This window comes from Acartia tonsa, chromosome 5 (assembly GCF_053477335.1).
Source record: "Acartia tonsa isolate MP-2025a chromosome 5, ASM5347733v1, whole genome shotgun sequence".
Taxonomy (NCBI): domain Eukaryota; kingdom Metazoa; phylum Arthropoda; class Copepoda; order Calanoida; family Acartiidae; genus Acartia; species Acartia tonsa.
In genome coordinates, this window is record NC_137264.1 from 39,139,469 (window position 1) to 39,165,498 (window position 26,030).

Below are 26,030 nucleotides of genomic sequence, written 5' to 3' on the forward strand. Positions count from 1 at the left end.
TCTTTTTTTATAGCTTACATTTTTTTCTTTACATATTTACACATTTATAATGGTTTAATTACATATGTATAACATGAAACATGATCAATAAAACACAAAATAAATTTTAATCAAAATTCTGAAACAAAATTAAAAATGACTTTTTATATTTTACAAATATAAACTGTTTCAGTGTTTAATCTTTAAAGAAAGGGAATGCCTAAAAATTAAATTTGGATTTTTTAAAAAGATTTTTCTTAAAAACATTTTGACTTAGTTTACAAACATTAGAAAATAAAAATATATAGAAAAGCCCCGCAAAATATTCCAACCCTGATACGAAAACTATGAGTGGCATATATGGAAATTGTTTCAGTTGCATACCTAAACTGGGTTGTCTGGGTCCTTGACGACAAGACCCATGGTCTGTAGGCAGACCAGCGCGGCGTTGGACTTGGCTTTTTTCTTGTTGTCCACAGCAACGTTGGCCATGTAGTCCCGACCATTGACGGTAACCTGATTTTTAAATAATGTTGATCATTATGCTCAGAGAGAGAGAGAGAGAGGACAGTGGGCTGTTTATTACACTAGTCCCCAAAGTTTTACAATAACGTTTTATTTGTTGGCTTTAAAACTTTAGGGAATATTACTGAATTTTGATTGGTTGGTTTATTAAGTTGAGTGTTCAAAAGTTTTAACTAGTAATTTTAATCTACAACAGAAGGAATATTTTTGTGTGTTATCATTTTGCCAATTTTTAAATATAGTAACAGCTCTAAAATGGATAAATGTAACCCTGGCAATTATCGTCCAATAAGTTTGCTACCTATTTTTTCAAAATTGTTAGAAAAAATTGTATCTGAACAACTCACAAGATATCTTGAATTTAATCAAATTATCTATGAACATCAATATGGATTTCAAGCAAAAAAATCTACACTACATCCTATGATCCACCTTTTGAATTATCTAGGACAAGCAAAAAATGAAAATTTAATTACTATAGGGGTATTCTGTGATCTTGCTAAATGTTTTGATACAATTTCGCATACAATTTTATTAAAAAAACTTAAAAAAATTGGTATACATGGATTAGAATTAGAATGGTTTAAAAACTATTTAAGTAATAGAAATCAGTTTGTTTATACAAATGGCGAAAAAAGTGATTTATTAGGAATCAGCAAGGGTGTCCCACAGGGAAGTATTTTGGGTCCAATTTTGTTTCTAGTTTATATCAATGATATTAAAAATTGTACTAGCTTAATGACACTACTCTTTGCAGATGACAGTAATTTTTTGATATCAGGAAAAGATTTGAATGAGATAATTGAAATACTCAACATTGAACTTAAAAATATCTGTGATTGGTTTCGTTGCAATGAAATGTCTCTTAATCCAACTAAAACTAAATTTATGATCTTTAATAAAAGGGAGGATTCCATAACTTGGGAACAAATTAAAATTAAATTAGATTTTAATAATGAAAATGAGAATGATACAGATAAAATTAGATATTTGGGTTATATCAACCAACAGAGTGAAATTCCTGCAATTAAATTTTTGGGTGTGTTTATTGATTCTCAACTTAACTTTAAATACCATATTGAATATTTAAGGAAAAAAATATCTAGAAGTTTGTTTTTAATCAATAGAGTTAAGCATATATTATGTGAAAAATCCTTAGTAACACTATTCCACTCTTTTATAAATAGCCATTTATTGTATTGCTTGCCAGCATGGAGCTGTGGCTTAGAATCATCTATTAAGCCTTTAGTAGTTCTACAAAAAAAAGCTATTAGAATTATACACAAATCCGCTTATAACAGCCATACGCCACCTTTGTTTAGGAAAATTAATGTTTTGCCTATTAAGGAGCTATCTATTTATACAAAACTACTATTTTTTTATGATTTTATTCGCTGGAGGCTACCAAATTCTTTTGATGGTGTATGGATTAGAAATAATCTAAGAAATCAGAGACAACTAAGAAATTCTAGTGAGTTTTATATTCCAATAGCCAAATTTAAAAAAATTGAAAGGTTTCCATTCTTTTCATTTCAAAGACTATGGAATAATTTTTGTCATGAAAAAGATCTTTTAAATGAGAATATTCCTAAAAAAACATTTGCATTAAATCTTAAAGATGAACTTTTTAAATCTATATGTAATATTGAAGAATGTAATGAATGTACTTAAAATATATTGATTTGCCTGGATTTATTAAAAACCTTACATTATTGATTACAGAAATGATTTTAAAATTTAAGAAAAACTAGCCTTAGAATTTGTTGTAACCCTTCTTTCCTTCTCTTTTTCCCCTGTCCATTTAATTTTACCTACATTTATTTTGACATTATTACTTCTTATTTTTCTTATTAACTTAATGCCAACCTAAAAAAGGCAATGCAAACATCTCGGATACGCATATTCCTACTTTTAGGGAAGCCTAATCAGTGCCACACATAACATCTAGTGTTAGTCATGCAATTTAATTTTATAAATATTATGAAAAATTGTAAAGTACACCTGGTACTAAGCAGTAGCTTGGTGTACTATTGTATGTACTGCTTCGTAAGACGGGGCGTAATCTGTCACTGAATAAATGTTTTTTATGTTTTATGTTTATGTTTATCATTTGAGATGTACATCACATTATCGGCCATTGTTTTATCCCTTTTGATTCCTGATTATACTGCACTATTAGAAATAGTGCCTATAAAGTTTTTCTCTCAATTTATATTTCTGACTTAAACATATTAACTCTTGCAGCAGAGACAATTATAAATAAGTTTATTCATAATATGCAAAGGATTTTAAGTCATTTATAATTAACATGACAATACTCTATGAAATTTTTCGAGATTCAAGTAATGAAACAAGTTCCTTGTAGGAGACTGACACCCCCCTCCCCCTGTAACTTTGAAATAAATTGAAAATAAAGGGGGGGGGGGGGAGGGGGTATTAGATTTTCCTTTGTTTGTGGATTACTTTAGGCCAGGCTAGGTTTTATTAATATTCAAATGTAAAATTATTTCGAGCATCAAATAATAAAACTTACCTTAAAAACATATTGCTTTTTGTGTGGTGGTCCAACTGCAAAAGCTTCATTGAAAATAGGCGGTCCCCATCTGCGCTTGCTGCACAATTCTGTGAGTGCTGATACTGGATGTTTACCCGCCAGATCTTTACAACCTGTCAAAGTAACCACACCAGGTCTAGCCCTAAATGCACAATGGAAATTAATATGATTAATGTAAAAATGTGACAATGTTAATGCTTTCTTTCTTTAATTAATCTTTTGTAATGACAGTTTCGGTTTAAATCAAATGTTTGGTATAAAAAAAACATTTCCATAATAAAACAGCATTATGAATATTGATTAAGTTCAGGATTACAGAATACATTTCCATTAGAATACAATGACCCTAACTTTTTTTGCACTGGCCAAAATACTTGGTCCTATTCAAGACTCATGACATACTTTTAGAATATTAAATATATTGATATATCAATCAATCAATCAACCCATAAATCAATCAACCAATCAAACTATCAATCAATATATAAATCAAGCAAAAGATTATTTAATCAATCGATCAGACTTTCGATCAATCCATCAATTAACCGATTAATCAACCAATCAATCTATCTATCAATTTATCGATCTATCAATCAATCGATCTTTCAATCGATCTTTCAATCAATCAACCTATCAATCAACCAATTAACCTTGTTTCATCTTCCTCCGCGGCAGTGAGACCCTTCTTATCAAACTTGATATCCAGCTGGAGTGGATCAACATCACCGTGCTTGTTTTTACCCAAGCCATCCCCCTCCTCCCAGCCCATCTTCTTTAGCATAAACTCACCAAAACCACCACGCACCTAATTAATGAAAAAATAGCACAAAGATTAGGGATCGAAAGGAATTTGACAATAACCGAAAATTTATGTACATACCCAATCATAATGCATAAAATTTCCCCTTCTGTACGTTATAATTAACGATTGAAACGTTTGAATACTCAACTTAATAATCCAACCAATCAGAAATCACTGAATTCACCAAGGTTTTTAAGACAACAAATGAGAAAACGTTATTTGGACTAGTGTAATTAACAGCCCATTGTCCCCTTTCTCTTTGCACAAAGACAGATTAATTAATATTATAGGTTATAACGTGTACACATTCGGGACATAATATGTGACTTGACATAAACAAATAAGTTCATAATCCATTAGAAAACTTTTTAAAAATGTATAATTATAATCTGGGTTCTTATGGATAGAATCATCTTTGGTATGTCACTCATTAAACAATGGAACTTACCCTTTTAGCATTCTCAAACTGATCCTTTCTAGCCCAGGCGTGAAGACCATTGTTTAGCTCGTGTTTCTTCATAATAGCAGCTCCTAAATTTTAATTCAACCGTTGTATTTCTAGAGATATGACAATGGATAAACATTTTTTTAATCTGGATCTTCGATATAACTCGTTTGTTTTAAATTCTACCTTTGGCCACTAATAACTTGGACGAGTTGTTGCTTCGCTTTGGCCAACCGAAGTCTTAAAATGTTTTACTAAATCGAACCACGGAATTGAGAAAATTTCTAGATATCTAAATCCACCCTTTGAGTCAAAACAAAATTTTATATGATTTAAATATTGGGATTTCCAATAGAGTTCCCATAGAAATTAAGAAGGGGTGGGTGTGGGGGGGAGGGGGAATGGTCAATCCTAAGCTTCATTGCTTAACCCTAGGTGCCCTAACTCTGCCCATTATCCAATTTAACCAAACCTTACTTGACCTAAAGTAAAAAACAAAAAACAAAAAAATCAATATAATAAACTCTGCCCATTACCCAATTTAACCAAACCTTACTTGACCTAAAGTAAAAAAACAAACAAAAAAATCAATATAATAAACTCTGCCCATTACCCAATTTAACCAAATCTTACTTGACCAAAAGTAATAAACAAACAAAATGATTATGATCTAAAGCCATTTTATGTTACCTGTAGAGCCAACAAATTGTCCCGGCCTGTTTTTACTGGAGGCCCACAGTTCCATCTGTTTCTGGGCCTCGTACATTTCCTGCAGGGCCTCGGCATCCTAGAATTAAGTTTTATTACCTTTATCGCAGGGACTAGAGGGAATGTGATTCTGACACAAATTTTGAGTGAAAATTTCCCCCTAATCCTCTTCCCATATTTCTCCAATTCATACCCACTTCCCTTCAGTTACATCAAAAACAAGTTTGACGCCAACTATACGCCAATTATCGGCAATATTAAATGGAATTAGTTGGCTGAATATCAACCCCTGGCTTTTTCGTGCTTTCCCAAAATTACCTCTGTAGATTACAGTTAGTGGTTGAAACGTTTAAACGCTCAACTTATTGATCCAACCAGTCAAAATTCAATAAATGTACCCAAAGTTGTTATGCCAACGTACAAGAAAACCTTATTTGAAAACTTTGGGGACTAGTGTAAAAAACAGCCCATCCCTGGCTTTCCCAATTAGTTACTAATTTTAGGATTAATCCCTGTTTTGTTAACGGGGCCAAAAAAACTGGAATTTATTTTCTAGTATGGCTTCAAAACTGATTAATATCTGCTGGATTAAACCGGTTCTCGGTCGAACTGACAAAGCATGTATAGTATCGTATTATATTCAGTTTTCTACGAATATAAAAATGTACAATCATAACATCAAAACCAGTTTTGTTATAATTGTACATTTTTATATCCACAAAAAGCTGCGATAAATAACTAATATAACTTTTCATTTTATTAACCGCAGAAAACTGTCTATAATTAACTATTTTACCTCTGGATCCTGTTGCAGTTTCCGCTGGGCATTCAAACGTTTTGAAACAATGGTTCCAATATCCACGACAGGTGCCTCGGTTAGGTCAAACACTTTGTTCGGGTCAGCTGATAGTTTCGGAGGTATGGGATCGGTTGGTCCTGAATTAAAACAAAATGATTTAGTTAATAATTTTAGGGTAAGATATCACCTCGAGATAGATCCCAATATATAGTAACAGGAAGTCTTTCTGTGTGGGTGTGGGTGTCTGTCTGTAGCTTAAGATTTCGCTATCCGCTGGACCGATGTGGTTTTATTTTGCAGTGAAGCTTCTTATATTAAAGATAATAAAGACAAGTAGTTGGATAGATAGCTTGCCTACAATTCTGTTAAAAGATAGTTATTATAGACAGGATGATTTCAATTCCTTCCTAAGCCTAACAGGAATATTTGTGATTGAAGAAAAAACCTGCAATATTATATGTATTTAACCATGCTAAAGTTGAAACAATGTTATGTTATGTAAGCGTCAGGTAATGATTTAGTAAGCTCCACATAGAAAAGAAATGAAAGAATGCCTGCTTACTGTCGGCTACGAGTCTAGATTACATCTCAGCATAATAGAGACGTTAAAATGGTAGCTACATCTGCTATGTTTAATGTTTGACACTAAAAGTGAGAGAAGGAGTAATGCCCTGACCCGTAAACTAGCGCTAATTATTACAACACACTGTGAGGACTTCCAGAAAACGTCGTGCAATCAAAGGGATCGTTCTTTTTAGAATGTTGCTGTCATTAGTCAACAGGATTATATCAGAGATAGCTTTATAAAGTATACATTATTTCTAGCTACCTGGAGCAGGTAAGGCAAGTTGTTGTGTGGGGCCAGTGATGGCTTTTGGCCTCAACTTTTCTATTTCCGCCATTTTCTCTGCAGGTAACTCCTATACATAATACAAACAATTTTACAAGATGATATCTCAATAAAAAATTCAACAAGAAAACTGATGCCTTTATTGAAATAAAAAAGAATAGTTTTAGTATAGTTTAGTGTCTCTATTAGCGTATCAAACTAACACACAAACAAACGGATAGACAAACATTTTGGAGATCATTATATTAGAAGTCCCCAAAGCCATAAAAATGATGAGAAAGCATTAATTTTTTTTAATTGGTGGAAAAAGGGAAATCTAAATAAAAAAGAATAATAGTCTGTAAAAAAGTACAAAGACAGAATCAAAAATAAGGGAAAAAAAACACTGTATATAGTACTTTAGATCATCATGCTTGTAAGATGTCTTGAAATAATTCAATAATCTTTTAGTATAAGATTTGCGTATTAAATATTCCATAGCTATCGAGTAGGGGTTATCTCATTCCAACAGGGATATAAAAGAATAAAACAATGGAAGACAATGTTAGCCAACGAATGGCCGAAATTCTTTATTAAACTTTGGGTACCTACTAATTTTCCATCCAAAGTCCCCTCGCTTCATGTATAGTCATATCAAAGTAGATAAATAAACTCTACCTTTATTTCACCGTTAAAAAGATCCCTGCCGACAGGGTTGGGTACAGTTAGGTTCTGATCCTCGTCATTTAATTTCCAGGGAATTATTTCTGTTCCAATTTTGGCAGCCTTCTCCTCGGCCTCTATTTGCTCGTGGAAACTTAACAAACAAGAAATATATTAAAACAAAAAGCATGAAATTCCTGTAACCTTATAAATATATTACTATAACAGTAAAACAATAGAGGGGGGAAGTGGTTAGATAACTCCATTATGTCTCCACCCCGAGGTTCCTTTGAAGACTTTCAATTAAGTCCTTGAAAATCAACCAATAGCGTCGGGATTAATAACAGAGCCAAGTCGCTACAATAGAGCAGACGAAGAAGTTCCTAAACAGGGGGATCCAGGCAGGTATATGGATACACAAGACATCTATTTAAAGAGCACTAAAAAATATCAATTTGTACATATAGAATACAGAGTCTTATTTTAAGTGTAAATTTTCCTTATTAAGAATAATAATTAAGCAATAAGTATTTATGACATTTTGATCCAAAACTGAGTGCAGATAGACAATAATATCCTTGTTTTATTTTATAATTCTACTTACGCCAACATTTCTTCATCGTCCATCTTCATGTGTTCAATAGCAAGTCTTTCTTCGCCCTCAATAGCAAGAGTATCTTCACCAACTGTTTCTACCTAAATAGATAGTTAGATAGTAAGATAGCAAGTCTTTCCTCACCCAAGATACCAAGAACATCTTAAAAGCTAAAAAGATAGCAAATTGATAGATTGACAGCTAATATGCCCTCACTTTCTATCTACACTGAGATTATGTTTACAAAAAGTTTCTAGCCAAATTGTAAGATTGCTAATAGTTAAATAGATAGATTGTATGGTATCTAATGCCATTAGTTATACCTGGATAGACAAATATAGTAGGTAGGTATATAAGTTAGTAAGTAATCTCCTCACTGAGTGGATAGTAAAAGAAGCGAAAGAAACTATATGATAGCTTAATCATTGAAAGACCAAAGAAAGCTAATATACTTTTAAAAGTTACAATTGAGATAGATAGAATAAGCAGATACTAAATGGATGAATAGATAAATTGTTTATTCTTACTTTGATTTTGATTCTCGATTATTACCTTTTGTCTATGAGCATTACCACTTGAAACCGGGAACTCCAACATTCTTTGTGACTTGGCAACAGCTCTGGCGGCTGGCGGGAGCTGCTCCTCTTTAGCAGCTAATTTATCTAGAATAAATAAGGATATTAGTTTCAATAAGTAAACAAGGATGACATTAAAAACATCCATTAGTATTCAAGCAAATAAAAATTATGTATAAGGATACAGACAAGGAATTAAAAGAGTTTCAGCCGTATATATTATATAGGAGCCGAGAAAATCGCGTTTTCCCAAAACTTTTTAGACATACGAACAAGACATTTCAAATTATAAAGTAGCTTCGTTACTAATAAAAAAGATAACTTTCCTTTTGTACTCAAGCAAACAAACTACATATAAATTCAATATCTTTTCATCTATCCTAACAAAAAATAGCATTGATCCATCAAGATCCTATGTGAAACTTACATAAAACGGAGAACTAAATCAGTTCAGCAACAGACAAATAAAACCTTACTATTTTATAAAAAGAGTTTTTTTCTGACCTCCTGCCCCGAGGAGCATAGTGATTGGGTTTGGTAGAGGTTTATCATTGACCATGAATGGATGTCTAAACTCCTCTTCATCACTATCTGATTCTGACTCGGCCAAGAATTCAATCTTTTCTTGGTCTTCAAGACCCTAAAAAACACATTGAATATTTTATATCACTGGAGTAAAATAATTCGTAAACTTCAAAAAAGGGGGATATTTTTATAAGTTTATTTGGCCCTGTAAAAGCTTAGATCCACAGTTAGCTCCCTCTTGCTCTAATGGTTCTCGAGTAACTCCTCTCCCTCTTTTCCTTCCCTGCTTAAACTGCACATCCCCCTTTTATTTAGAAATATATTTTAGTCAAATTTTACCCCTCCTTTTTAATTTTTATGATAAAAAATAATACATAACACATATTATGGAAAAATTAAAACTTTGATTTTTTAGCGCACATTTACTAGGGTACAAAATGATTTTCCTATGGTTCCTGACAGTAGAACATTGAGGAGTAGATAAACTTTTAAGGAAATAAAGCTGAAGGTACCTTCTTAGCTAACTCTTTACAGAACTTGGTCAGTTCATCCAAGCTCTGACCGCCTGCTTTCATAGCTATCAACCTAGAAAACACAATTTGTGAAGTTTAGGTAAAAGATAAAGTATTAGAATATGCATAATGAACAAGCGACTACGCACTTAGTTTTTGAGGGGCTTTACATGAGGAAGAAAATAGCCTAAAACAACACTAGACTAGAATATATTTGAGGATTCTCTAAAAATCATAATCCAAGCGGAACAGCTATTTTAAAGATACAATGCTTTAAAAAATCCTTACTAACCTATAATTTAGAAATTCGCTTCGCCCGTAGCCTCTATGGCTGGGTAAGGCGAAAAAGGCCATGAAAATGGCCTTAAACTATTTAAAAACATTAAAAAGCTTCCCTGAAAAATACCCATTCGGAGAAGCACTTTTGAGATACTTAGCTTCTGACATAAAAGGCTTAATACTTTTAAATTATACTCTAGCGGTTTGAGGCCTGTTGACTTTTCGTTTTGCTTTCAAGTCTCTACGATACCTCTTTATGTTGTGCTAAAGTCTCTTGCGTGAAAAAAAAGATTTAGCGGTTAGCGAGATCCTTCGGTACACACAAACAGACATCATGTTACTTTATTATGAGGATAATAGGTCAGAAAGATTTTTAATGTTTGGTAATCCGAAATAAAACGATTATTAAGGTAGATTACATAAATAAGAGAAAATGACAACTGTTTAAGAGATATACAGGGCGACCACTCCAAAACAAAAAAAAATATAGTATTTTTATAGTATATTTTTTTTTATCCATATAGTATATATAGTATATTTTTTAAAACTCATATAGTATGATATAGTACCGGACTTTGAACTATTTAGTAATACATAGTATATACATCATCAATAATAACTCAAAGCAAATCTGTTATTAAAGCAATTTCACACATAAGGGGGGTGGGGCAGTTTTGCCACTTTCGCTTACTCTGTGATTAATAGGCTAGGTATTAAAGTAAGACTTTAGGTTATTTGGGATAAAGTTTACTTTTGGGTAGTATTTCACATATATTTAATTATTTTTTGGATTGGTCTCCAGGTTTAGGTGCTGCAGGTTAGAATGTGGTTTCTGGAAAAGTGAAAAAAATTAAAATTTCTGTTTTAAGAGTTAGAGATCAACTTAAGCAAAATATGCATCTTTTTGGATGTTATTAACATATCTGAAGAAAAAATTAAAATAGGCCTCCAAGTTCTGGTCTTGCAGGCCTCCAGGTCCACTCTGGACAGATTATAAATGAATCTTTTTATTTGAAGAGTTAGAGGTCAACTTATAAAACAGAATATGCATCTTTTTGGATGTTATTAACATAACTGAGGAAAAAATTAAAATTGACATCCAAATTTTGGTTCTGCAGGCCTCCATGTCATCTCTTGACAGGTAAAATTCAAATTTCTTGTTTGAGGAATAAGGTGTCAACTTAAACAACAAATTATGCGTCTTTTTGGATATTATTTACATATTTGAAGAAAAAATGACATTTAGCCTCCAGGTTTATGTGCTGCAGACCCTCAGGTGGACTCTGGACAAGTAAAATAAAACTTCACATTTTAAACTTAATTTGTTAAACAAAATAAGCTTAGGTATAATTGGATGTTATTTATATATGGAGATGCGACCTCCAAATTTCAAAATTCTTTGAACGTACGAACAAGACTCTTACAGAAATGCTTCGCATCTAGTCCACTTACTTATATTCTCTATAAATTTAACACCATATAAAACTTTGATCTAAATAATGATTGACAAGCCATAGTAATTATCGCTCGCACATCAGGCACAAGACACAATTACTCTGGTTAGCCCTTAGGCACTTTTTATGTGTTTTTATGCATTTATTAGTCTATTCTTACCAATATAATACCATATATGGGTAATACTAGCCTAATCATGGTAATCTGTATGTGATTGAATATTGTTATATGCTTATATAAAACATTATATCTATTGTTAAAGTAACCATGTAACCATTATGTACTACTAAGTATACCTATAGCCATAGCTTCATTTACGTCACAAGTTTAACATAGAAACACTTTATTAAACAGACAAGGACTTAGATCCTGGTAAATAGTTGTTGTTATAACTTGCACCTCTTAAAATATATTAGTTATTTATTGACTCTTGAACTATCAAGTTCTCCTGGCTTAAAGGTAATGATCTTAGTTAATTTAGCATGCATTGTAGTTTAAATTTAGGTCCCTTAGTACTTAGCATGAATTGTGCCTAGGTCTTATGTTAGAGATCTAACACTATGCACAATTTAATGCTTTGGACTTAGGGCACTTTTCTGTCCTACACTACTTATGTTTATTATATCCTATCCTGTAAATATTTCATACTTAACTGATTCACTTGTAATGTAAATACACTTTATAAAACCATCTTCCTTCTTAAGTGCTTAATATACTTATATGATATAGATCGAACATCTTAACCAGCCATTTATTCTTAGATTAAAGCAATATAATACTTCGCGTGGGTATTTGTTGAGCTACCACGGGTTCAACCAAATTCGTATTATACTTGTGGGAATAAAAGGAAAAGCATTCTACACTGACGAGCCGACGATGAGAATGTCTATGTGTATTGCAGTAAAAGTAGGATTTTAAGTAGTACTCATAGAAGAGCGATCTCCATGCCATAATATTGGACAAGCGCCCCATTCGCACTACCATATATTTGTGGACCTGGAGGCCTGCAAGACCTTAACTTGGAGGCCGATTTATATATATCTTCAAATATGATAATAAGATCAAATAAGATACATATTCTGTTTTATAAATTGACCTCTAACTCCTTAAAAAAGAAATTTGACTTTTAACCTGTCCAGAGTGGACCTGGAGGCCTGCAGAACTTGACCCTTGAAACTAATTTTCAATTTTTTCTTCAGATATGTTAATGACAACCAAAAAGATGTTTATTCTGTTTTATAGGTTGATAAATATGTTAATAACATCCTAAAAGATGGATATTTTGTTTAATATGTTGATCTCTAAATCTTCAAAAAAAATTTTTTTACCTGTCCAGAAACAACCTTCCAGCCTGCAGCACCTGAGCCTAGGGACCTATCCAAAAAATGATTAAATATACGTGAAGTACTACCCATGTGTAAACTTTTATCCCAAATAACCTATAGTCTCATATTAATACCTAGCCTAATAATCACGGAGTAATCGAAAGTGGCAAAACAATATATTTTAAGGCTTTTCTCTTTCTTATTATAGAGCTTTATGCATTTTTGTCATATCACAGTAGCTTTTCATTTTAGGTAAGGTTAGGTAAGATAAAGGTTATTGATTGCCCCGCAGGGCTAGAGCCCCCCGCAGGGGCTAGAAATAGGAGAAAACCTACTGTGAAAATAAGACAATATGCTCCTTAAGAGGCGTTGTCACAAAGCTAAAAATATTTGTTTAAATGTAATATTATATAGTATATATATAGTTAATTTTGGTCAAATAAAGGTAATATTATATAGTATATATAGTAAATTTTGGTCATATAGTATGATATAGTATCCAAATTCATCCTATATAGTATAAATAGTATATATAGTATGCAGTGGTCGCCCTGTATATAGGACCATACAACTAAACCAAGCTTTTAAATTGGTGGAAAAAAGGCGCGAAAAAAACATAATACCTTTCTTCATCCATGCCCAAGAAATCACCACCACTCTTCAAAATTTTTGCCGCATTTTTCTTTGCAATTTCCAGCAATCTTTCCTTGTTGATTTTACTTCTCAAATGCCGTTCTTGTCGCCGTTTATTTCTTTCATACAATTCATCGCGTTCCCGCTCGTATGAACCCTCCCGACGCGTTGGCCGGGATTTTGACCGAGAGCGTTCACGCCTTCCCCTGTCACGGCGTTCGCGGGACCGTGACCGAGATCTTGATCTTCTGCGGTCATATCTAGGACAAGAAATAAGGATTTAAAATTACCAATTTAAAGCAAGAGATAGGTAGGTATTTAAGGATATTAAGGATGTTATTGTAGGAAAAATATGAGTAATAAAAAAAATCAAAATCTACCTTTCCCGCTTAACTCTATCATAAGGTGATCGTGACCTTTTCTCCCTTTTAATTCTATCATCATGACCGTCGAAGCTGCGTGACCGATGTCTAGAAGACCGCTCCAGTCCCCAGGCCTCTCTGCTCTGGCGGTCATGACCACGGCTACTGCGACTCTCCCGGTCTCTGTCTCGGCCTCTACTGCCCCTGTCCTTTTCCCGGTCATATGACCGCCTGCGTGACCGGGACCGTTTTTTCTTTTTTCTTTTTCTCCGTTCGTCTTCTGACTCTGAAGAAAGCTCAACCTAAGAATTATAAATATATTATCATTCAAGGAATATAAAATGGATAAAGGGAACTATGCACGAACCAGAGCAAGTGATTTTAAGCACCATTTGGCAGTGAATTGTATTTTTTTGTGAATATAATAGGTTTCTGCTTAATACAGTTAAATCAACCGAAAAAAATGAGGGCAAGGTGAAGGGAGGCAATTAGTAAAGAAAGGAAAAATATAAATACCTCTCCCTCTTCTTTCCCCGAGCTATCATCCTCTTTCTTTTTCCTTTTCTTCTTCTCTTTGTCAGAATCTTTTTCTTGTTTGAGATGTCCCAGGGCAGAACTACCCCAGTCTATCTTCTCTTTTGGTTCATCGTCATCTCTCTCCTTTTTCACCTAAACATGGATTTATTTAATTTCTACCAGTTTATTGCCTAAATTGTAGGAATCAGATAGTAAAAAAAATTAACATGCCCTTTAGGGGCGCAGCCACTAGTAAATGTTAAAGGAATCACAATGATAATTTTGAAACCGAGACTATTGTAAAAACTCTCCATTACGAATACCCATGGACGGACCAATGCAACCCTAAATGTAGGAAAGCTTCATTTATAAAAAAAAAAATAAGAAATTTAGCGACTCTTAAGTTAACTTTGATTTTCAACTAAACAAAACCAACCTCTTTCTTTTCAATTTCTGTTTCCAAGTCCTGAATTTCTTTCATCAAATCTTCAGCAACTGACTCTTTCTCTTTCTTAATCTCGTCTTCATTTTCTTTCTTTACTGTGTCTCCAGACTAAAATAGATTTTTTTTTTCATTATTCGAACTATTCGATCAATTTATATAATACTACCTATACACTATACAGTTACTTTCTATCCTTTGTTGCCTTCAAATGAGCAACTTAAAAAGAAAATAACAAGCTGACATTATCGGAAAAAAGGAAGTAAAACAGGTTTTTTACCTCATTTTATCTTTTATCCACATTTATCCTTTATTTTTTTGTAAATCCATCTTTTAATTACCTAACTAGTTGTAGGTCTATAAATTAGTGATTTTAAGTAACAAGTCAGTAGAGATAAATTGATACCTAATGATGATAAACAACATTATCCCCTTTAAAGATGAAATATTTGTACACTGCTGATTTGAACCAATCTATTAATGTTTACTATAAGTATCCAAAGTTTTTTTTTACCAAGGAATGAGAGAAAGATTTTATCCATGTTTGTGAATCAGTATAATTTACAGTCCAATGATCCCCTTTCTGCTAACAATGTATTACACCTCAGGGATAAAAGTAATAAAACAATAGCCAATAAATTGATGTACATTCCCAATAGTGACACACAAAATTACCCCTTTTGTAGATTATATTTATTGGTTGGTTGAAACATTTGAACACCAAACTTAATGAATCAACCAATCACAATTCAAGTCCTCAAAGTTGTTAAGCCAACGAATCAGAAAATGTTGTTTTACGACTTTGGGGACAAGTGTAATAAACAGCCCAATGTCCCCTGCGTCCCTGATTATACCTTCTTGCTGCTGTTACTAGAGCTGCTGCTATCCGAGTCTGAGCCGCTCTCATCCTCCCCCTTCTTCTTCTTGTCTGACTTCTTCTTCCCCTTGGCCCTGTTGTCCTCCATCTCCACCATGCCCGCCTTCTTTCTGTACATCATCGTCACCTGGACAAAGAATATAAAAACTTATTTTTAGAAGCTTGTATATAATTTACTTTGTTCAATGTTCATCCTTCAGTCCGACAAAATGTGATTTTGTCGACTGCTAATAAAGATAGACGGCCTAATTTTGAAATGCATATTCCCTTTACCAAAGAGCATCCGCAACATGATTTACTTGTTCCGTTGGTCTGTCAGTCATGCTACAAAAAAAACATTACGATAAACGTGTGAAAGTTTTTATAACTAAATAAAAAAAATTGATTTATTATCACTGAAAATCTTCTCTAAACCTCACTTTGTCCGTCACTTCGATTCTTTTTATGTTTTGCTTCTATATCTATATACTAGCGGCTTCGCCCCTAGCCTCTAGGGGCTTTGCCCCAAGAGATGGTAAAAAAAGTGCAAGGTGAAATTTGTAAAAAAAAAAATAATAAGAAGGACCAAGGAAATCTTCTACAAAGGAAATATTCCACAAAGGAAATCTTCTACAAAGAAAATATTCCACAAAGGAAATCTTCTACAAAGGACCAAGGATACATTTTCCCACCCCCCAAGAAAATAGCTTTAAACCACCACAGGACCAATAGGTATATACCCTCAAGAGTAGAATCCGATCGGTTCAGTGGTTACCGAGATCTTAAGCTTCAGACGGACGGACAGACAGACAGACATCGTACTACTTTGTATTATTGATATAGATGTTGTCATTCTTGTTTGTTTCTAATAAATATAATTTTTAACATTACTTCTTAAATAACTAATGATATGCCCTTTAATAACAAACAAAGCTGTCCTGTAAACTTACCATTTAATAGTTCTTATTTTTTAAAAGCTTTGTCTTGTTTAGAATAATAAAAGCCTTAAACAACATGTAAATATTTCTACATAAAATACAAAAACGTTCAAATTTTAACATACTAAAGTAGCTAATGCTACTAGAAAACAACCCCTTATGAAAAAAAAAAGTTTTTACAATAAAGATAATATAGAATAAAAAAAATTGTTTTTAAATGAAGATGCATATACTGACCTTATCATATTCATAGTTAGCAGGATCAGGAACCATTCCCTGAACCATACCATCTCCTTCAAACTAAATAATAATATTGATTATCCTTTATTCCCTGGACCATACCATCTCCTTCAAACTAAATAATAATATTGATTATCCTTTATTCCCTGGACCATACCATCTCCTTCAAACTAAATAATAATATTAATTATCCTTTATTCCCTGAACCATACCATCTCCTTCAAACTAAATAATAATATTGATTATCCTTTATTCCCTGGACCATACCATCTCCTTCAAACTAAATAATAATATTGATTATCCTTTATTCCCTGGACCATACCATCTCCTTCAAACTAAATAATAATATTGATTATCCTTTATTCCCTGGACCATACCATCTCCTTCAAACTAAATAATAATATTAATTATCCTTTATTCCCTGAACCATACCATCTCCTTCAAACTAAATAATAATATTGATTATCCTTTATTCCCTGGACCATACCATCTCCTTCAAACTAAATAATAATATTGATTATCCTTTATTCCCTGGACCATACCATCTCCTTCAAACTAAATAATAATATTGATTATCCTTTATTCCCTGTACCAAACCATCTCCTTCAAACTAACATTGTTAATATTGTATGCATATGTCTTAAATTAAATTATAAAAATGAAACCTGTTAATTTAATAGAATACATTATAAAATGGTAAGGTTTTTTATTTGTTTGTCCCATTTCCTTATAGGTTGTCCGTTAAGATCTCGCAAATTACTGATCTGATTGAGTTTCATTGCCATTTCAGGAAAGCTTACCATAGACACACAAATTTATTAATAATTTAGGTTTTAGGGTGGTTTAAAAAACGAACCCGTAGATGCTAGGGTACTCGGCTAGTTTAGACACAAAGTTGAAAGCACTATAAAGCTTACCCCGTCCCGGATTTGAAAAATTTTGTTAAAATTTTTGCCCCCAGCCAAAATATGGTTGATTTATGCATAAAAATGACTCATGCAAAATATTTTTTCTGTAATGCAAAAATTGCGACGGTACAAGCACTGCAAAGTTTTTAAAATCTGCAAAAAAACCTGTTTTTATGGCTTTTTTGGGGCTTTTGTACCATCCCAATTTTAAAGATTTTTACAAAATTTCAATTCAAGTGTGTTGATATATACCTGAAATTTACCAAAAAAAATGGGGGCAGTCTCAATTAGGTATAACATATGAAGGTGTAGCAAGTTATCTACTAAATACAAAATTGTCAAATTGCATACATATATAATAGGGTTGGGCCGGATACTTTTTTGGACAGATATTGGATATCTGGCTGATTTATAATGCCGGATATCCGGCATCTGGCCAGATATCTAGCAAATATCCGGTAATTTGGCCGGATATCTGGTTGTTCGGCCGGATATCCGGTATCCGGCCAAAACAGTATCTGGCCTTCCTCTATTATATAAGTATGAAATTTGTTTGATACACCAAACTATCCCTTCTGTAGATTAAACTTAGTGGTTGAAACGTTTATACACTTAACTTAATAAACCAACCAATCAAAATTCAATAAAACTCTCAAAAGTTGTTAACCTAATGAATTAGAAAAACAATTATAAAACTTTAGGGACAAGTGAAATAAACAGTCCAATTTCCCCTCCCTCTCTGAATTATACCAGAGTGTACCAAAAGTCTAATAATAACTAGGGAGGCAGAGCACAATGGGCTGTTAATTACACTAGTCTCCGAAGTTTTAAAAACTTTTTCATTTGTTTGCTCAACAACTTTTTAGATTGTTTGAAATTTTAATTGGTTTAATAAGACGTTCCAACCACCTATTGTAATCACGGAAAGGGTAAGTTTGTGCATAATCATGGGGTATACACGTCCATTTATCAGCCATTGTCTTCTCTATCTAGATCCCTGTACCCAAACACTTTCATTTTTATTACATAACAAGAAATAACATGTTATTCAAGGGATAAGACAATGTCTAATAAATTGATGTACATCCCCAATAATGATACAAAAAATTATCCCTTCTGTAGATAAAACTAGAAGTTGAAACTTTTAAACACTCAACTTAATAAATCAACCAAATAAAATTTACTGAATTTCCCCAATGTTTTAACCCAAATGTAAGAAAACACCGTTATAACACTTTGGGGACTAATCTAATAAACAGCTCAATGTCCCCTCCCTCCCTGAACTATACAAGAGTGTATCACAAGTCTAATAATAACTAGGGAGGGAGGGGTCATTGGGCTGTTTAATACACTAGTCCCGGAAGGTTTATAATAACATTTTTTTATTTCTTGGCTCAACAACTTTGGAGACTTTTATTGAATTTTAATTGGTTGGTTCATTAGGTTTAGTGATCAAACGTTTCAACCACTATGTAATCAACAAAAAAGGGTCAGTTTGTGTATCATCATGGGATATACAAATAAATTTATCAGCCATTGTCTTATCCCTCTAGATCCCTGTACCCAAAGTCTTATTTTTATTACATAACAAGAAATAACATGTTACTGAAGGATATAAGGGATAAGACTATGGCTAATGAATGGATGTACATCCCAATTAATAATACACAAAATTAACCCTTCTGTAGATTAAAATTAGTGGTAGAAACGATTGAACACTCAAATTAATAAACCAATCCATCAAAATATATTGAAAGTCCCCAAAGTTATTAAGTCAACGAATAAGAAAAGGTTATTTTCAAACTTTTGTCCCATCTATTTCTGATACTTATTAAATGCAAATCTTTTCTATAATATGAGTCTGAACAAACTCCGTAAAGGTTAGCTCTTTTATTTAATCTAAGCAAGTTGAAATTTTTTGATTGAAAACTTTGGTTGATGATTCCTGTAACAATAAGGGTTTAGAAAGTGTAGCAACTCTGCAATCGGTACTTCTGCTTTATAGCTTTCGTTTTTGATATATTGAAGACGTAAGTTTAATGCAAATTATTGCCAGTTTCCCAAGTGCCAAGTCGAGCACATACCCCCCCACCCCCATCTCCCGTCCTTGAAAAAAAGAAGGGATACTTTCTAGTTTGTTTCTTAATTATATAAGGTCAGGTTAGGATAGTTTATATTGGGTACCAGGGACCCTTGCAAGTTAATATAAGGAGGGAGGGGTTGTCAGTGATCAAAAGACACTTTGAGGGAAAGCACCGAACATCATTTATAAGCTAAGACATCTTTTTCCATTAAGTCAATACAAAATTAACAGAGATAAACAATGAATAATGACACATAAAAAGATAATGTTAAAAATTATCTAATTTTCACAAGAAGAGCTTCTCCATAGTACTTTCTAGCGGTAAAGCTCCTAAAGGACTCTTGGGCACCTGAGAGAAGGGTCGATCCTCTAATTTTATTTAATTGGTAATAACTGAAACATTCCCTGGATCTATCAGAAACTTTGCTGTAAAGAAGAAACAATTGCATACATATATAATAGGGTTGGGCCGATACTTTTTTGGCTGGATACCGGATATCCGGTTGATTTCTAATGACAGATAATCGTTATAGGGCAAATTACCGGATATCTGGCCGAATAAAAGAATATCGGCCGAATAACCGGATATCTGGCCGGATAACCGGATATCCGGTCGAATAACTGGATATCCGGCCAAATAACATATATTTGCCGGATATCCGGCATTATAAATCAGCCAGATATCCAGTATCCCTCAAAAAAAGTATCCGGGCCAATCCTATTACATATGTATGCAATTTGACAATTTTGTATTTGGAAGATTACTTGCTACACCTTCATATGTTATAATTGAGACTGCCCCCATTTTTTTTGGTAAATTTCAGGTATTTATCAACACACTTGAATTGAAATTTTGTAAAAATCTTTAAAATTGGGATGGTACAAGAGCCCCAAAAAAGCCATAAAACAGGGTTTTTTGCAGATTTTAAAAACTTTGCAGTGCTTGTACCGTCGCAATTTTTGCATTACAGAAAAAATATTTTGCATGGGTCATTTTTATGCATAAACCAACCATATTTTGGCTGGGGGCAAAAATTTTAACAAAATTTTTCAAATCCGGGACGGGGTAATAAAGCTCTTACATCCTCTGTCACCTGACACAATGGCATAGACTCGAAATAAAGTATTACCACACTTTACCAATAAACTGTAAACAAATATGATATACAAGCAAAATAACAAGTTAATGTTGAGATTCAAATCCTTCTCGTCCCTTCTTAAGCATAAAATGAATTTGAAAATTTTGAACTTAGATTTTAATTTAAGGATGTTGTTTTATATGTCGTCTTTATGACAGGTAAATATTTCATGAATATAATTCTTAAATTATATATATAAAAAAAATATTGTACGATAATATCAAATTAAATCAAAAGTATTATAATTATATATTATAATATATATATTTTTTTTTTGGTGCTAAAATCATCCCTGACTTGAATGGGAGAAAAAGTTTGTTTTGATTAAAATTGCAGAAAGAAAATATCATTAAAATACACAATAGTCTCTTTGTGAGTTTAAATTTATAACATTATTTATTGTTAATGAATTAATGAAACAAATTTTGTTTATAATTTGACTTAATGGCATCTCATAAAATATACTTTCTCGTATTCATTCGAATCCGGTGGATAGGAACCGGTTCTCATCCATACGAAAAAACTAAGTCTAGCATCGTATTATATCCAGTTTTCTACGAATATAGAAATGTACAATCACAAGATTAAAACTAGTTTTTTTAGCCGGTGCCTTCGGCACCACGGGGCTAAAAAACTAGTTTTAATCTTATAATTGTACATTCTATATCCGCGGAAAGCCGTTTATAATACGATACGAGAAATAACTATTACATTCCATCTTAAAAATAAATCTGTAAGACATATATGTTTAGATATCTGTAAACCGCCAATTTAGGACTATTGAAATTTGATCAGCTAATAGGTTTTAATACTAGATGTTTTTTTAAGTAGCGCAGCTACTCTAAATCTAGAGAATAAATCTAATTTTGCTTAGAATTTACTTTTAGGTGTTTTAAACATTGTAAATTAAAGACTTTATTTTGATAATTAATATTTTAAAACAATATCTTCTATAAACTGTGAGGAAGTTTGATAAAATTACGTTTATTTGCAAGCTTGATTGAAAATACTTAATTATTTTTATAATTCTGACAAAATAGATTTTCTGTTTAAATAAATAACATAGCCACAAAAAGGTTTAAGTAGTTATTGAAATATTTTATTACTATTCTTGCTAATAAAATATTCGTTAACTATGTTTAAATTGCATTTTTAAAATAGACAAGAAAAATATCCTAAATGCTAATTTTATGAAGTTATCTTAAACCTTTTCCAAAAGTTTGTTTTATAAAACTATTTTATTTTCCATTGATTTTATTGATTACATAGGTTAAAAATATCAAAAGTATTATTTAAATGCTATAGATTAATTTTGATTAATTCCGATTTTTTATTTTTTCAATTTTTTTTCAAATCTAAAAGAATATGCATGTGACCAGGGCGACCACCGTTTTTTGATATTAATATTGAAAATAACGTACTACAAAAAAATACAATGAACACAATAACGTACATTTTTTGAAAAAATAACGTACAATAACGCACCATATAACACAAAATCATCTACAATACAAAGTAGTACGATGTCTATCTGTCTGTCTGAAGCTTAAGATCTCAGTAACCACTGAACCGATTGGGCTCTACTCTTCAGGGATTATACCTACTGGTCCTAGGATGGTTTTAAGCTATTTTCTTAAATAAAAATACCCCCCCTAAAAAAAATTTGACTTACCCACCTCCCTTTTTACTTTTTCTATATAAATCTAAACTAGCGGCTTCGCCCCTAGCCTCTAGGGGCTTTGCCGCAAGAGGTGATCAAAAAAAATTAAGGTGAAATTCGTAAAAGGACCAAGGAAATTTCCTGCAAAAAAAAAAGGACCAAGGAAATCTTCTGCAATAAAAAAGAAAAGAAAAATGGGGGGGGGGGATTTTTTGTTTTCTGGGGGTTGGGGGTGTCCCACCCCCCAAGAAAATACAAGACGGACAGACATCGTTCTACTTTGTATTATAGATAACACCTCTTGATTAAACCTCTTGGGGCAAACCCCCTAGAGGCTATGGGCGAAGCCGCTAGTATATCTATAATACAAAGTAGAACGATGTCTTTCCACTAGTATTTATAGAAAGTAGTAAACATTATATCAACTTTTGGATTTAAATTAAGGAAAAAAACCTTTAACTATAAAATATCAACATCATATTTTTCATTTTGATCTGAAAAAAATCACAGTTGTTTAAATTTCTCATTTACATAATATATATCATGTATAAATATGGGAAGACATAATTGAAAGTTTATGTAAATTACATTAAATCTAAATGGCGTGCGAAGCGCACCGGAAATTTTTCTACCCCCCTGAAATCTGTTTTGGGTGTTAACTACCCCCCCTTAATAACCTCCCCTAAAAAAATTTACCCCAATTTATTCATGTAAATAGTAATAACTAATAATGAGGTTTATATTCATTTATTTAAGTACAATTAAATATTCCAGCATCTTCGCCCCTAGCCTCTAGGGGCATCCGCCAAAAGAGGTATTGTAAAGTTTTTTTTAAAGGGAGTTTCCCCACCTCACTTACTTGTTATATTTTACAAAAAGAAAAAGAAATTTTTTTGGGAGGGGGGGATTCTTTGCCTAAAACCACAACAGGACCAGTAGGTATATTACCTGAAGAGTAGAACCTAATTAAATCAGCGGTTACCGAGATCTTAAAGAAATACAGATAGATAGACAGACATCGTTCTACTTTGTATTATAGAAAGTAGTATCTCATTCCTTATAAGCAGTGTTGCGGATCCGCATTGATTGTATGCGGATCCGGATCCTCCAAATTTGGTCAGTGCGGATCCGGATCCAGATCCTTGACAATAAAAATAAAATCACCAAATTTTTCAAAAAATATTTATTCTTAAATCTCGAAGTCAAAAATACTTTTAATTTTCAAGTCTAACCTAAACCTTAAAGATTGGCTCTCATCACAAGAATGTCTGATTTTCAAAATTTGTAAGTGACTATTTTATATAAATTTAGGTAGATTTTTCCATATATTTATACCCCAGGATCCGGATCCGGATCCTTGGACTCAAAAAAGTGCGGATCCTTGCGGATCCAGATCCACAACACTGCTTATAAGTACAAGAAAACATAAATATCAACTAAAAATTATCTTGCTAACTGATGAACAAATATCATACTCTTTTAAAGTTTAACTTCACATATGTCCTGATAAGGTTTGTAATTGGTTTAGAGGATTTTTTTTTATATTTACTAAAATGCTTAATTTTGTTGAGTTTTTATATTTTACGGAAGCTTCACTATGACGTCATAAATCCCAGGATAAATTTGTAAAATGGCGCGCGAAGCGCAAAGAAATTTTTATGTAGTTTTTATGAAATTCAAATACATTAATGATTACTAATACTAATCATATATTACAGAAAAACGTACAATAACGTATGCTGAAATGTTCATATTGTACGCATAAATCAATAACGAACAAAAACGTACCAAAAAACCTAAAAGTGGTGTTCAATATGAACATATTGAACATAACGTACATAGCGGTCACCCTGCGATGTCTTTTCAAAGAATAGATTATATAAAAAACAAAATTAAACATATTCAGGCTATCATAAAAAAAAATATTCTTTTTTACCATTAAATCGCAAATTTTTAAAATCATTAACTTTTAAGCTTATTTTGCATGGAAACACATTTTTTCAGTTATTTTTTCTCAACAATGGATCTTAAATGATTATTACTAAAAACTTTTATGAAAATGTTATTAACCAAAACTTCAAATAAAGGAAATAATTGCCGTTTGCGAAAATGTGTGCAAAAAGTTGCCAATATCTTGTTAGAAGGGACTTAATGGATTTTAATTCTTACTACTTACAACTTAGTGGACTATAAACTATTAGAAAAGTATCACTTTAAGGTGAAATTTTGAAGGTCAACTTTTTTTCTTTTAAAATTCGCAGTGCTGACTTACAGCATTACAGTAAGCAAAAATAGACAGACAAACACGAACCGAACACAAAAAGAGAAGATTCACTCCTAAAAACGTTTCATTACCTCTAAATTTTGAATTTTCTTTCTCTCCTTCATCCTCTTATATTCCTCTGTATCAGATTCACTGTCCTCTCCCTTCTTTTTCTTTGTTCTCTCTGGGCTAGGAGTCAGGCTGGGGGTTCCCTCCTTATTTTCTCCGGTAGCATCCTGGAAAAATAATGCACGTGAACCCTAGAAGCGCAGCTACGTCATAACTAGAATATTTTCGACCATCCGTCACTGAAATGACGTAAAATCACGTAATACATACGTGTGTCTAATATGCCATTATTATTACGGTTTATTATACGTTATTCGGTTAAATGCATTTTTTCAGCGGTTATCAATATCTTAAAAGGGACTATACACGAACAAAGGCAGTTATGTTAGGCACCTTTTGGCAGTGATGTTACCTTTTTGTTGGTGAATAAGGTGAGTTTCAGTTAAAAATTTAAAAAAGATCAAGTTAAAATGTAGGTAAAAGGAAAAAAAAATTTAATACATCAAAATTAAGGATATTGGCAATACATGGATATAAAGACAGGGGAAAATTTGTCGTCAATTTAGCATACTAGTATGGAACTCATTAATTGGTCAGTTCGGTTATCCAGTAGGAGGTGAGGGTATAAGGTAAATGGGTGGATCTGGTGAATACTGAATTTCTGTTAGTATATCATTATCAAGTGTAAAATGGATAACAAAATTTCTTCTTATTTATAGCAAAGCCTAAACTAAAAGGGGGGGGGGGCGTAATGACATAAGCTCTTAAACCGTGAGCAAAATGGTCTAAATATTGAGCTAGACCCTTCAAACTTGGTATATAAGCCTAGTCCTATAGGTATTACATCTAAATGGCAAAAAAATCCAAAAATTTTTATTTTTAGGTTAGGTTAGGTAAGAAAAACCCTGCGGAAATGGGGTTTTTAGGCTTTTTATGGTCTTTTTTGATGTGGAAACTTGCCTTAAATTGTTTTTTCTTAGGGTTTTAACTTAAATACACTGTATCTATTCATATGGATATTATTTAAGATGATTCAGCAAGTCAGGGACCGACCACAGGGGGCTAGGTGGGTGGCCCGCAGGGGTTAAGTTCATTTTTCCCAATATATTTGTTGTGATACATCAAATTATAGGTTTTTTAGGTCAAGGAACTCAAATTCAGAGCTAAAATAAGCATTAGACTAATCTGAAGCTAGCCCCAGCGGGCTAGGTTGGTGACCCGCAGGGTTTAAGTGCATTTTCTAATATATATCTTGTTATATATCAAACTATAGGTTTTTTAGGTCAAGAAACTCAAATTCTGAGCGAAAATTAGCATTAGACTGACCTGAAGCTAACCCCCCCGGGCTAGG

At 32.6% G+C, this 26,030-nt stretch overlaps 1 protein-coding gene across 8 annotated transcripts in view; it reads right to left on the reverse strand.

Annotated features, from left to right (window-relative positions):
* LOC145319464 (uncharacterized) overlaps positions 1 to 26,030 on the reverse strand; it is a 34,394-nt gene that overhangs the window by 1,774 nt on the left and 6,590 nt on the right. For 7 of the 8 annotated variants that reach the window (XR_013879855.1, XM_080161612.1, XM_080161609.1 and 4 more), the window contains 19 exons: positions 24,703 to 24,846; positions 16,555 to 16,617; positions 15,378 to 15,527; positions 14,518 to 14,634; positions 14,082 to 14,234; positions 13,584 to 13,867; positions 13,194 to 13,463; positions 9,512 to 9,584; positions 8,979 to 9,114; positions 8,452 to 8,561; positions 7,909 to 8,000; positions 7,320 to 7,458; positions 6,642 to 6,732; positions 5,810 to 5,949; positions 4,996 to 5,092; positions 4,309 to 4,391; positions 3,709 to 3,863; positions 3,038 to 3,200; positions 364 to 495 (listed from right to left, as the gene is read on the reverse strand). Coding sequence is in view for 6 of the 8 variants with exons in the window: in XM_080161612.1 (XP_080017738.1) it covers positions 364 to 495; positions 3,038 to 3,200; positions 3,709 to 3,863; positions 4,309 to 4,391; positions 4,996 to 5,092; positions 5,810 to 5,949; positions 6,642 to 6,732; positions 7,320 to 7,458; positions 7,909 to 8,000; positions 8,452 to 8,561; positions 8,979 to 9,114; positions 9,512 to 9,584; positions 13,194 to 13,463; positions 13,584 to 13,867; positions 14,082 to 14,234; positions 14,518 to 14,634; positions 15,378 to 15,527; positions 16,555 to 16,617; positions 24,703 to 24,846 (2,592 nt within the window). In the remaining 2 variants the exon portion in view is untranslated. Of the gene's footprint in view, positions 1 to 18; positions 119 to 363; positions 496 to 3,037; positions 3,201 to 3,708; positions 3,864 to 4,308; positions 4,392 to 4,995; positions 5,093 to 5,809; positions 5,950 to 6,641; positions 6,733 to 7,319; positions 7,459 to 7,908; positions 8,001 to 8,451; positions 8,562 to 8,978; positions 9,115 to 9,511; positions 9,585 to 13,193; positions 13,464 to 13,583; positions 13,868 to 14,081; positions 14,235 to 14,517; positions 14,635 to 15,377; positions 15,528 to 16,554; positions 16,618 to 24,702; positions 24,847 to 26,030 lie in introns of all 8 variants that reach the window. The other variant, XR_013879856.1, reaches the window with a different exon arrangement.